The sequence below is a fragment of the Pan troglodytes genome, chromosome 13 (assembly GCF_028858775.2).
Source record: "Pan troglodytes isolate AG18354 chromosome 13, NHGRI_mPanTro3-v2.0_pri, whole genome shotgun sequence".
NCBI classification, from domain to species: domain Eukaryota; kingdom Metazoa; phylum Chordata; class Mammalia; order Primates; family Hominidae; genus Pan; species Pan troglodytes.
The window spans coordinates 85,153,337-85,165,600 of record NC_072411.2 but is presented as its reverse complement, the minus strand read 5'-3'; the positions used below and the strand labels follow the sequence as shown (position 1 = coordinate 85,165,600).

Genomic DNA, 12,264 nt, shown 5'->3' with positions numbered 1-12,264 from the left:
ACAATACTTTGCCCTGACAATCACAAATTCTGTGTATAAAACCTCCCCCCAAGTTTCCTTAAACACGCTATATGTGAGAATCTCAATTCACTAAGACTAAAGGCAGAATTCGTATCTACATCTTCAAGTTACACTTCTTTTGACCGATTATTTCCTATTCTTGTGTCTTAAGATGAATTACTTTAAATGAATTCAGTTGAAGCTAAATGATGGTATTTCATCAACTCTATGAGGCACTCTTCCCCCACCACACTCTGACATCTCCAAAACAGAAATTTTACAAAAAATGGCATCTTAGCATTGTGTCATATTTAGGGTTATCTTTCTTAGTGGTACTTAAAAGCCAATTCAAAGGCATCTTAGAATGAAAAAAACATAGAATACATTTTAGTGGCTCTAGAAATTATAGCTTATACTTCTTACACCTCTATTCCAAGAGCCTTAAAAGCTTTGCTTTATAATAGACACACTGCTTAATTTTTTTTAATTAATGAATGTATTGATGAGGGTGAATGCTGCACCACTACACTTTTTAAAATTCTAGCACAAGCTTGTCCCACCCATGGCTTGAACACCGCATGAAGCCCAGGATGGCTTTGAATGTGGCCCAACACAAATTGGTAAACTTTCTTAAAACATTTTAAGATTTTTTTGCATTTTTTTTTAAGCTCATCAGCTATTATTAGAGTTACTGTATTTCATGTGTGGCCCAAGTCAATTCTTCTTCCAATGTGGTTCAGGGAAGCCAAAAAATTGGACATCCCTGTATCCAGCATGTCTATAAAATTATTTTAAGCAATTCACCTACCTGCAAGTAAAGGTGATCTCATTTCCATTACTCCTACTGAAGGGCCACTAATTGATCGAGGTTGTGGAGTCACCGGAGCTGGCAAATCCCCCATTAAAAATCCAGGTAAGAACTGGGCATTAACTCCTGGCTTTGGAGATGTGGGTGAACCCAGCATCATTGGTTCAGATCCTACATGAATCAAAAAATAAATTAAGGACTTTTCTGTTACAGTTTCTGTTACATGTTGATGACAAAAACATGCAAGAATCTAACATAATTTTGCAAATTTAATCAAAACTTTTAGATATAATAGAACCATAGTTGAATTTATTATTTTAAAAGCCAACAAAAAAACATTTCTAGAAAAATGTAAAGTTATCTTGTATTCACTTTTTTTTTTTTTTCTGAGTCCGAGTCTCACTCTGTTACCACGCTGGAGTGCAGTGGCGCAATCTCAGCTCACTGCAACCTTCACCTCCTAGGCTCAAGCGATCCTCCCTCCTCAGCCTCTCAGTAGCTAAGTCTACAGGCCTGCACCACCACGCCCAGCTAATTTTTGTATTTTTTTGTAGAAATGGGGTTTCACCATGCTGCCCAGGCTGCTCTGGAGCTCCTGAGCTCAGGTGATCCACCAGCCTTGGCCTCCCAAAGTGCTGAGATTAAAGGTGTGAAGCCACTACACCTGGCAGCACAATATTAATCTGTGACAGCTATTTTTGTTTACATTATTTCAGGGGTTTAAAAATCACACTAATAACTTCTTTCCATTTCCGAATCAGTTTGGACTATGTAACAACCGAAAACAAGGACAGGCTGCACTACTTATACATACAAAGCTTAGCATATCAAACACAATGGGTTTAGCTTGCTAAATTGTTTCTTTTTCTTCCCCATAAAAAGTTCATCATTATTGTGATAAAACCGTAACCATGCATATATTAGAGCACTTACAAAATAACAGTGATAACTAGCACCCTAACTCAGAAACATGTTGAAAAGAGTTGAAAACTTATTTTTGTATCTTTTTTCTTAATCATTAGTTTAAGTCAAGAATAATCACAGCTGGGCATGGTGACTCACGCCTGCAATCCTAGCACTTTGGGAGGCCAAGGCAGGAGGATCACTTGAGCTCAGGAGTTCAAGACCAGCCTGGGCAACACACTGAGATCTCATCTTTTTTATTTAAAAAAAAAAAATTAAAGAATCATCATTAAATATCCCCCAATATAAAGCCAACTTGGAGAACTGAAAACTCACAATTGATACAAAATAAATCCTCACAATCTATAGAGTAGATATTATTTCCCTTATGAAGATGAGTGAGCTATATAATTCTAATTTCAGAGCAAAATAGCAGAATAAGGAAAACAATGGGCTATGGAGTCAAAGATGTGGGTTCAAGTTCTCTCAGCAAAAGGGAATAAGCATAGCTAGCATCCACTAACAGAGCTTTTGTTAGAATTATAGCAAGTATAGCTTGACCTGGTACCTGATACACAGTTAGGTGCTCAACAAATACGAATTATTATTTTCTACAAATATTTTATAATAGCAAAAACTGAGTAAAGTATAAATGTAGAATTTGCAATCTCTGCTTATGAAAATAATTTTCAACTAGGTGACAAGCCTGAGTGTGACTCATTGCACTCAGAAGGGTCAAATGTTTGCTATGTTATTTGTATGGTTTTTTTATTAACTATTACTTAACTTCTAGATGGCCTTAACAATCTGTTTCTTAATATCCGAAAGCTGCCAACTATTTAGTCTTCCTCTTATTTCCCATTATATTAGGCCTAGATATTAACAATACAAGTGGATAAAAGACCAAAAAAAAAAAAACAAATTCAATAAATGGATAAAGCAAATGCTAAAACAAGGTGTGAAAACTCTAATTACATTGTAATTATTTTATAAAGTGTAGTTACTATGTTACATGGCACTATAGAAATATTTCGTAAGAAGATCCACTAAAATCAAACCAAAAGTCTAAACAAAAGCATATTCTTAACAGATATTCAGAATACCATACTAAACGCAAAGTTTTTGGTAACATTCACTACATTCACTCCCCCTCCCTAAAAGAAAAAAAAATTATAGCAAAATAAAGTAAGAATTGGCTTAAGAAAAGTTCTGATGTATCTGGATACATACAGACACAGTAGAAGGCTCAAGCCTCTAATCCCAGGATTTTGGGAGGCCGAGGCGGGTGGATCGCTCGAGCTCAGTTCGAGACCAGTCTGGACAAAATGGCGAAACCTTGTCTCTACCAAAAATACAATAAGTAGCTGGGCGTGGCGGCACACTGTGGTCCCAGCCCCTGGGAGGCTGAGGTGGGAGGATTGCTTGAGCCCGGAGGCGGAGGTTGCAGTGAGCTGAGATTGCACGACTGCACTCCAGCCCAGGTGACACGGCTGTGTCAAAAAAGAGGAAGGGAGGGAGGGAGAGAGGAAGGAAGGAAAAGAAAAAAAGAAAGCACCAGACAGGAAGGAGGGCACAATGGGCTCTTAATGAGGACTGTCACTAACCACCCCTCAGGCTAAATTTCACTTAAAGCAAACTTAAGGAAAAGATGCTGCATGTCCTCAATTCCATTTCATATTCTGTGCTCCTAAAAGATACGTACTCAGCTAGCAGTTTGTTGAAGTCAACCCTTAGTTTTACTACACCAGTGGGCACCTGGAATATCTGCAAAATGTGGACTTGAACATTAATACTGGCTAATGTCAGATTTCTGGCAAGGCAATATACAGGGATTGGTTTACTCACATTTGTAACCCCAATAAATATGCACTCCAAAATGTTTTTGTTGAATAGAAAAATTTGGAACTGGAAATGAAGAGTTTTTGATCTCTAAAATACATTAAAAATAAATACCAAGACGACATCTATATATAAATTTTAATGCAGAGTATCTGCATTATTGACATTATGCATTTAGTTTTTTTATGACAGACTAAAGCAGTTCAAGTTACTCTATTCTCAAAAAGAACTTATTTTACACCAAACATGGCAAGCATTACATACCCTTCAAATCTAAAGACTCTTTCTACACCATATATATTACATTTGCTCTCTTTTCCAAGCTCAGAAAGTTATAACCTAACTTTTCAGCTAAGTCTCTATGACAGTAAGACGGTTTATTTTCCGTTCTAAAATTTTCGACGAGTCTCACAAGTCGCAAAACTCAGCAGGAAAAAAAGAAATCCGCGTGCTGTTAAAGTGGTAGATTTTTTTCAAAGACGACATATTTCAACGAGGCTCCGCAATGAATAATGGGAATGAATCTTTAAAAAAATTCTGATCGTGACTTACTAGAGAAAAATACCTCCTACAATACTTAAGAGTCACTTTCCCCAAATAAAGGCGGGAAATATCGTGCGAACTCCTAGCTTGCTGTTAAGGTCAATATCTCAATGATTACCAACCACACGGTTGATTAAATGTTGCACGATTCAAGCTTCCATTAATAACAAGATTCCTTTGGCAAAGCCCGGGAGAGAGGAGTCAAAACAGGAACTGGAAGCACAGGTGATCAAGAAGCAGTGGACTGCACCCACACACTTCAGGGCACCGCCCACCCACGTGTACCGCGGTCAGTTCCTCCCAGGGATGCTTCTGGGGACCGGGGAATCCAGCAACCAGCATCGCGTCTCGGGTATCAGAAGGAGGTTAAGGTATGGGCCAGTCTAACGTGGCTGGCGTGTGGGGGCACAAACACAGCTCAGTCACCGCCAGACGGCCTTTTCTTCACCCTCCCAGGGCCCTCAGCTTCCCGGCGCCACCTTTGTAGCAGTATGGAGGCGACGCGTCGAGTAGGGGACCGACTGTGAACTTGGGGGCACCCAAGGATTCCCTCTCCGCGACTGAAACCAGCAGACGAGAGCCTGACGACTGCCTTTCAGTCTTGCCCGCCTCCAGGCCCAGAGCATGGATGGCAGTGCCAGCAAGGAAAAGCAATATTTCACTCACCTAACGCGGGCCCCTGAGGTTCCACTGCAAAGGCTGCCATTGCGTCGGCAACTACACGTAAAACCAGTACCTTCCCAATTAATTTTCAAAAATGGCGGAAACGCTCCCCACGGGAAACGGCGTGCTACCTTGTGGGGGTTGCGTAACTTCCGGACCTGCGCTATGCTTAAGTTGTAGGCGCCGGAGCCATTTTGGAATAGGGCAAAGTCTTTGCGCTGAGAATTTCCGAGAAAAGGGTTTTTCCACTGGGAAGGTGGCGAACCAGCGTATGGTTCTGTGAATGCTTTTCATCCGGGAATGCTTCCTGATTTGTGGGTACTTAAGTTACATAGAAGCACAGATTATTTTACTCACGGTTTCATAATTAGCGTGAGTTGACCCAGTGCTCTATCATCGGTCAGCTTTTCTGAGTAACACCTGGAAAAGTCAGCTTGATGAAAACAGGTGGTGCCTCTTTGCAATGTCGATTTCTGGACTTAGTACATGACGCTTTTTCCTCAAAGCATGTTTTCTACTATCCGTATGCCATTTCTTTTAAATTTTGTGTTATGTAGACAATTTTACATTAAAGCATAACTCATACGCTGTTTTGTTGCATATTAAAACATACAAAAATATAGCTAACGAACGCATAAAGTACACATGTAAATAATGGAAGATAATTATACGCACCCACGAACCCTCCACACCGCGGAATCTTGCGTGCTTCTGCATGTGCCATCCCTGCCGTCCACCTCCCCTCACTTTGCTGCTTTTCTTTAGGGCATAGTCATACGTAAATCACATACACATATTATGCATATGTGTGTGTAAAAATATATTGTTTAGTTTTGCTCAAATACTAACTTTATAAAATAATGTGCTACATATGTATAACTGGGGACGTTCTCTGCTCCATACCATGAGGATTATTTCCAAAATATCCACCCATGCTCAGCTATTTCTTCTAGGACTTCCTAAAATCTCAAATGGAGGAAGAATTTAGTCTTTGGAATGAGGCAGTAACAATTCCAGAATTAAATGGTAGGTTCACAGAAATCAAATTTTAAAACCACTCACAGATCGAATTGACTTTTTGAAAATGGGTGTGTGAATTGAATTGTGTCCCTCAAAAATTTATGTTCAAGTCCTAACCCTCATACTTATGAATATGACCTTATTTGGAAATCGGGTCTTTGCAGATGTAATCAAGTTCAGATAAAGTCACATTGGAGTACCACAAGCTCGGTTAACTAAACCAGCACAAATGTATCTCTTACAGTTCTGGAGGCCAAAAATCCAAAATGAGTATTGTAGGGCTAAAATCAAGGTACCAGAAGGACTATTTTCTTCTGGAGGCTCCAGGGGAGAATCTATTACCTTGCTTTTTCAAGCTTCTAGAAGCCACTTATATTTCTTAGCTTGTGCCACCTTCCTGCTTTTTCAAAGCCAACGATGTAGCATCTTTGGTCTGTCTGACACTGCTTTGTTCAGCTTCTGCCATCACATAGCCTTGTGATGACATTTAGGACCCACCCAGGTAATCCAGGATAATCTTACTATTTCAATATTCAGTAGAGGTGATTAAGTTAATAATCACATCTTCAAAATACCTTTTGCCATATAAGGTAACATTCACAGATTCTAAAGCTTAGTGTATGGATATCTTTGGGGAGTAGTCAGCCCACAACACAGAGCAATCCACTTTTTAGAATTAAGCTACCAAGAAAGGTATATCAATGTATAAATTTCTACACACATTGAGGCTAGATGTGGTGGCTCACACCTGCAATCCCAGCACCTTGGGAGGCTGAGGGGTTGATCACTTGAATCCAGGAGTTTGAGATAGTGAGACCCCACTTCTCTACAAAATAAAAAAGAAATTTCTGTACAAATTATGATCTAGCCAAACAAAAGAACACTATACAACAACTAAAATGAATTAGATGGATTTGATATGAGTGTAAATATTAACCTAGAAAGACCTCTGTGATAGATATAATGAAAAAAAGTAATTTGAAAACATGCATGCATATACGGCACCATTTTTATTTAATAACGGGTTTATTTAGGAACAAATGCAGAGAAAGATAGAGAAAAGAGTGATACTTCTTTAAATAAAGGAAGATGTTGAAAAAGATTTGCACCAGCCGGGTGCGGTGGCTCATGCCTGTAATCCCAGCACTTTGGGAGGCCAAGGCGGGCGGATCACGAGGTCAGGAGTTCCAGACCAGCCTGGCCAACATGGTGAAACCCCATGTCTACTAAAAAATACAAAAATTATCCGGGCATGGTGGCACGTGCCTGTAATCCCAGCTACTTGGGAGGCCGAGGCAGAAGAATTGCTTGAACCCAGGAGGCGGAGGTTGCAGTGAGCCAAGACCATGCCACTGCACTCCAGCCTGGCGACAGAGCGAGACTCTGTCTCCAAAAAAAAAAAGAAAAGAAAAAGAAAAAGATTTGCACCAAACTATTAACAGTAAAGTAGAAAAGTGTTTGTAAATTGGAGGATTTAAGAATGGCCTTTACACATGTATACATATGTAACAAACCTGCACGTTGTGCACATGTACCCTAGAACTTAAAGTATAATAATAATAAGAAGAAGAAGAAGAAGAAGAATGGCCTTTAACTTATTTTATACAATTTTGTGGTTGATGACAGGTGTTATTGCTATTTTATTTATTTTTTATTTATTTATTTATTTACTTTGAGATGTAGTCTCGCTCTGTCACCAGGCTGGAGTGCAGTGACACGATCTCAGCTCTGGCACTCCACTGCAACCTCCACTGATTCCCCTGCCTCAGTCTCCCGAGTAGCTGGGAGTACAGGCGCATGCCACCACACCCAACTAATTTTTTTTTTTGAATTTTAGTAGAGACAGGGTTTTACCATGTTGGCCAGGATGGTCTCGATCTCCTGACCTCATGATCCACCTGCCTCAGCCTCCCAAAGAGCTGGGATTACAGGCGTGAGCCACCGCGCCCAGCCCTATTTTCTTTACTTTTTAAATTAAAAACTTTTTTCCATTAAGACATTTCTTTTCTTTTCTTTACCTGCATTTCAATCTTTTACCCTTTCAACAGGCTCTTTCCTTACCAAGCTATAAAGAAGCCCAGAATTGAAACCCTCCCTAGGCCTTGCTCCTCCACCTACCTACCATGTGCTAATTTCTCTCTCATTTCATTTTTTCACAATCTCAAAAGAAGTGTCTATAGATTTTAGTAAATTATCTGTTTCCCTATCTTTACTATTTTTATTTTTAATTAATTACAGATTGGCTCCTGTGTAATGCTCTTCCGAAATAAAACTACTGACCCCAACTATTTTTTTTTCTAATTGCCAAATTAGACCTGCCTCCTTGACATCTGCAGTATCCAACAGCTTTGACAATCTTTTCCTCAGTACAAGTGTTTTCTTTATTTTTGGTGATGCTACACTTCCTATTTCTCATAACTTCCTACTCCTTTTCTGGTTTTTCAATAATTGATCCCATTTTTTTTCTAACCTGGGAATATTATTGCTGTTCAAGCCTTTGCTCTCTCCTTTCTTTTTCAACTCTTAGTGGTCTCCCTTGGAATCCTTATCATTGTCACCCTGTGCAAATAATTTTTAATAATCTATACCCAACATCTCTAAAGCCAAATGCCACTTTTCCAGATGCTTGCTGGACAACCTACCCGTACATCAAACCTCAAAAGCAAGCTCATCTTTTGTCTTTTTCTTTCCATCTCTTAGAAACTCAAAATTGAATTCATAGTGTGTTAGCAGAATTTAGAGTCAGACGAACCTCAATTCAGAGCCCAACTCTCTCACTAAAACCTATATAACTTGGATTTGTATTTGATTTCTAGATTTTATTGTTTGTAAAATAGAAACAATACCTACTTTGAAAAATGGTTATTCTTAGTACAGTGTCTGCTCCGCTTTGTTTTTTCTGACATTCACCTTCTCTACCATCAAACATTCAGATATTCTTTCTGCCTCTTCAATTCTTATACAATTGCAGTCAACTCCTTACATCTCCCTGCCTTCAGTTTCTCCCACCAAGCCTAACACACCAGTAGCCAAAATTTCTTTTTTTTTTTTTTTGAGACGGAGTCTCACTCTGTCATCCAGGCTGGAGTACAGTGGAGCGATCTCAGGTTACTGCAACATCTGCCTCCCGTGTTCAAGAAATTCTCCTGCCTCAGGCTCCCGAGTAGCTGGGATTACAGGTGCACACCGCCACACCCGGCTACTTTTTGTATTTTTAGTAGAGACAGGGTTTTGCCATGTTGGCCAGGCTGGTCTCGAACTCCTGACCTCAAGTGATCTGTCAGATTTGGCCTCCCAAAGTGTTGGGATTACAGGCATGAGCCACCGCGCCTGGCCCAAAGCTTTCTTCTTCATACACATTACCCAGCTGTCTGAAAACACTCACTGAGTTCCTATTTTCTACAGAAGCCTCCTTTTCTTCAGCCTCCACAAGACTCAGGTGTGCAGCACATGTCATTTAGTAACATCCTTCATTATACTATATACATTGTCACCTGGACAGCAAAGAAGGAAAAAATCAGAATCTCTCATGGTGGGAGGGTAGAAGCATCTCTTTAAGAGACTTCCATAGGAACCCCTAAAGGCAATACACATTGTTACCCTACTTTCACCCTGGGGTAACTGAGATCCTTGGCTTCAAAAATAAAATCCCAGGGTGGGGTGGCATGTACCTTTTAGTCCCAGCTACTCAGGAGGCTGAGGCAGGAGGATCACTTGAGCCCAGGAGTTCCATGCTGCAGTGAGCCATGATCCTGTTACTGAACTCCAGCCTAGGCCACAGAGCTGGACCCTGTTCCCTGCCCACCCCCCTCCAAAAAGAAAAATTTCCTTCACCTCCTCATCCTAACCTTTTGCTCCAATCAATTCTCTCATTATTCCCTGTTGAAAACCCTCATTCTCTTGTGAACAGCTCTTCACATTGTATTTCTTGCTCATATCAACCCTCTGCCTAGCATCCCTTAGCTTTCCACCCCAATTTGCAAAGTCTTGTGTTTCTTTCAAGTAGCCAGCTCAAGCCTCTGTCATGTAAACCTGCCCCAGCCATGCCAACTCTGATTCGTCTTATCTCTTCACCTCACTTTGCTGTAAGATACTTGTTTTGTAAGTTTTCTTTTCAGCCCCACTAGATGGATTTTCTGGAGGCCAGGGACCATAACTTTTCCTATTTTGTATTTCCATTATTTTTCAATTAAATGTATGTTGAAAAATAAATGGTTACAGTAGGTAGCTATTCAGGCATAAACAGAGCAAGAGAAGGTGCCCCCTACCCCAACCAGGAATGTCAGGCGGTTGTTAAACCGTCTCTCTAAAATAATTGGTTGCAGCCAGTGCCAGGAAAAGGCAGTTTCCCAGTAGATAGAAACACCTACAACTGGTGATCGGCAGCTTCCCGATAAGATCCAAGGAGTTGGGAAAGTGGGCTCAAGCATGCATATTAAGAGGCAAAATGGAGGAGTTTAACTGGTATCTGACCTCCTAAGGACATTCAGCTGGTAAGGGAAGACCACTTCTAGTGAGCATGCGTACAACTCCAGTAAACACATTGCGCATGCTTACCTCCAAAGTGCTAACAGGCCTCCCACTCCAAGGGAGGAATCAAGGGAAAAGGGATGCAAGATGCCAGAAGTATGCCAACATGTAAAACCCTACGTCCAAGGTCAAATGGGGCACTTGTTCTCCAAGATGCCCGCTTGGCCCTCTTCCAAGTGTACTTTACTTTCTTTTCATTCCTCCTCTAAAGTTTTTCAACAAACCTTCACTCCTGCTCTAAAACTTGTCTTGGTCTCTTCTGCCTTATGCCCCTTAGTCAGATTCTCTCCTGAGGACACAAGAATTGTTGTTGCAGACCCGTATGGATTTGCCGCTGACAACATATTTTGGTGCTGTGTAACTTGGATTCCCACCACTGACAACAAAATGATTAAACATTAATTACAAGCTGTAAATAAACATTAAACAAAGGATAATTATCTGACATAACTTATTTAATGCAATTTTGCATGTTTGCCAATTTTAAAAATCATAACTGCACATTAATTATATTAAGTGCTTATTATAAAATGAAGACCTGTTTATAGTTCTAATTACCCTTTTTTGTGTAAAATGAGATCTTCAAAATGTGGATTATCTTGAATGAGAGACATTTGTACTTTTTTTATTTCTTGTTAAACTGCAATTTTAGAAATACTGCATGTTCACTATATTCCTCTGTAGATGAATATTATCTTGATTACAATACTTTTTTCTCTACCTTCTATTCTGAACGCACTAAATAAACTGTCAAATGGAACCTGTTTCCTATTTCTGTTCTGAATTCCTTCCTCCCAGGACATCAGATTTCATCAAAGTGCTATTTTTGTAGACCATTGATTATCAAACTTAGGTGGGGAGCCCTTTCTTCAACAAAGGATGGTGCAGATGCTTAATAAATACAACTGCCCAGTTGGGAGGGGAGGAACAGAAAGAGTACAAGGGTTCTTGCCCCCCAAACTGCCAACTATCGCAACTCCAGGTGACTCTTGAAACACTTGGTTTGGAGTACCTAGGGCTACAGAGAGCTCAACCTGAAAATTAGCTCTGAGCTATATTTCAACTTTCTTCTAAACTCAAATTTTGAAAAAGTCAGAAATATGTAAAATCTCACATTTTAAAAATTTTTCAATAAGTTTAATATATCCACACCAAACTGCTTGTATATCTATCATATATACTGAATATTCATCAACCTATTTATAAGTGTCTAACAATATGCAGTGTTTGTATATAAATACAAAATCAACTTGTTACTCTTAAAAGCCCACTCTCAGTCTATTCTATAAAACAAAAACAAATAATTTTTTAAAATTGAAGTGAAGAAAAAAGATTTCCACCTTTAGTAAGACTTTAGAAAAAAGATGGAGTTTGTCATCTTCAGAAAGAGAGCAAGGGGAGAGAGCATCTTATCACTCATGCTCTCACCGTCTCAGCCTTCAGCACCTGGTGTAGCATGGGCTACCCTTCACTTAATGATGTCACATAAAGCACACAGAGGAACCATGACTTCCTGGATACCAAGGACAAGTGATCTCCAAAGACCCTTTGTGATGTTTACAATGTAGAGATCTGGCTGGGCATGGTGACTCATGCCTGTGATCCCAGCACTTTGGGAGGCTGAAGCAGGAGGATTGCTTGAGCTCAGGAGTTTGACATCAGCCTGGGCCACACAGTGAGACCTCGTCTTTAAAAAAATCAGACATCATCTTTAAAAAAATACAAATTTGGCCGGGCACAGCGGCTCATGCCTGTAATCCCAGAAATTTGGGAGGCCGAAGCGGGTGGATCACCGGAGGTCAGGAGTTCGAGACCAGCCTGGCCAACATGTTGAAACCCCGTCTCTACTAAAAAAGTACAAAAATTAGCTGGGTGTGGTGGCAGGCACCTGTAATGCCAGCTACTCGGGAGGCTGAGGCAAGAGAATCGCTTGAACCCAGCAGGTGGAGGTTGCAGTG

At 40.2% G+C, this 12,264-nt stretch overlaps 1 protein-coding gene across 13 annotated transcripts in view; it reads right to left on the bottom strand.

The window, feature by feature from the left end:
* The window catches only part of NUP35 (nucleoporin 35), a 125,384-nt gene extending 113,591 nt beyond the window's left edge, over window positions 1-11,793 (bottom strand). For 5 of the 13 annotated variants that reach the window (XR_008546664.2, XR_008546662.2, XR_010149814.1 and 2 more), the window contains exons 1-2: window positions 4,760-4,895; window positions 809-979 (exon numbers count right to left, since the gene is read on the bottom strand). Coding sequence is in view for 4 of the 13 variants with exons in the window: in XM_009443839.3 (XP_009442114.3) it covers window positions 809-979; window positions 5,432-5,480 (220 nt within the window). In the remaining 9 variants the exon portion in view is untranslated. Of the gene's footprint in view, window positions 1-808; window positions 980-4,759; window positions 4,904-5,431; window positions 6,025-10,530; window positions 10,683-11,646 lie in introns of those variants that run through there. The other 8 variants (XR_010149813.1, XR_008546659.2, XM_009443839.3 and 5 more) reach the window with 6 other exon arrangements.
* Between the last annotated feature and the right edge of the window lie 471 nt (window positions 11,794-12,264).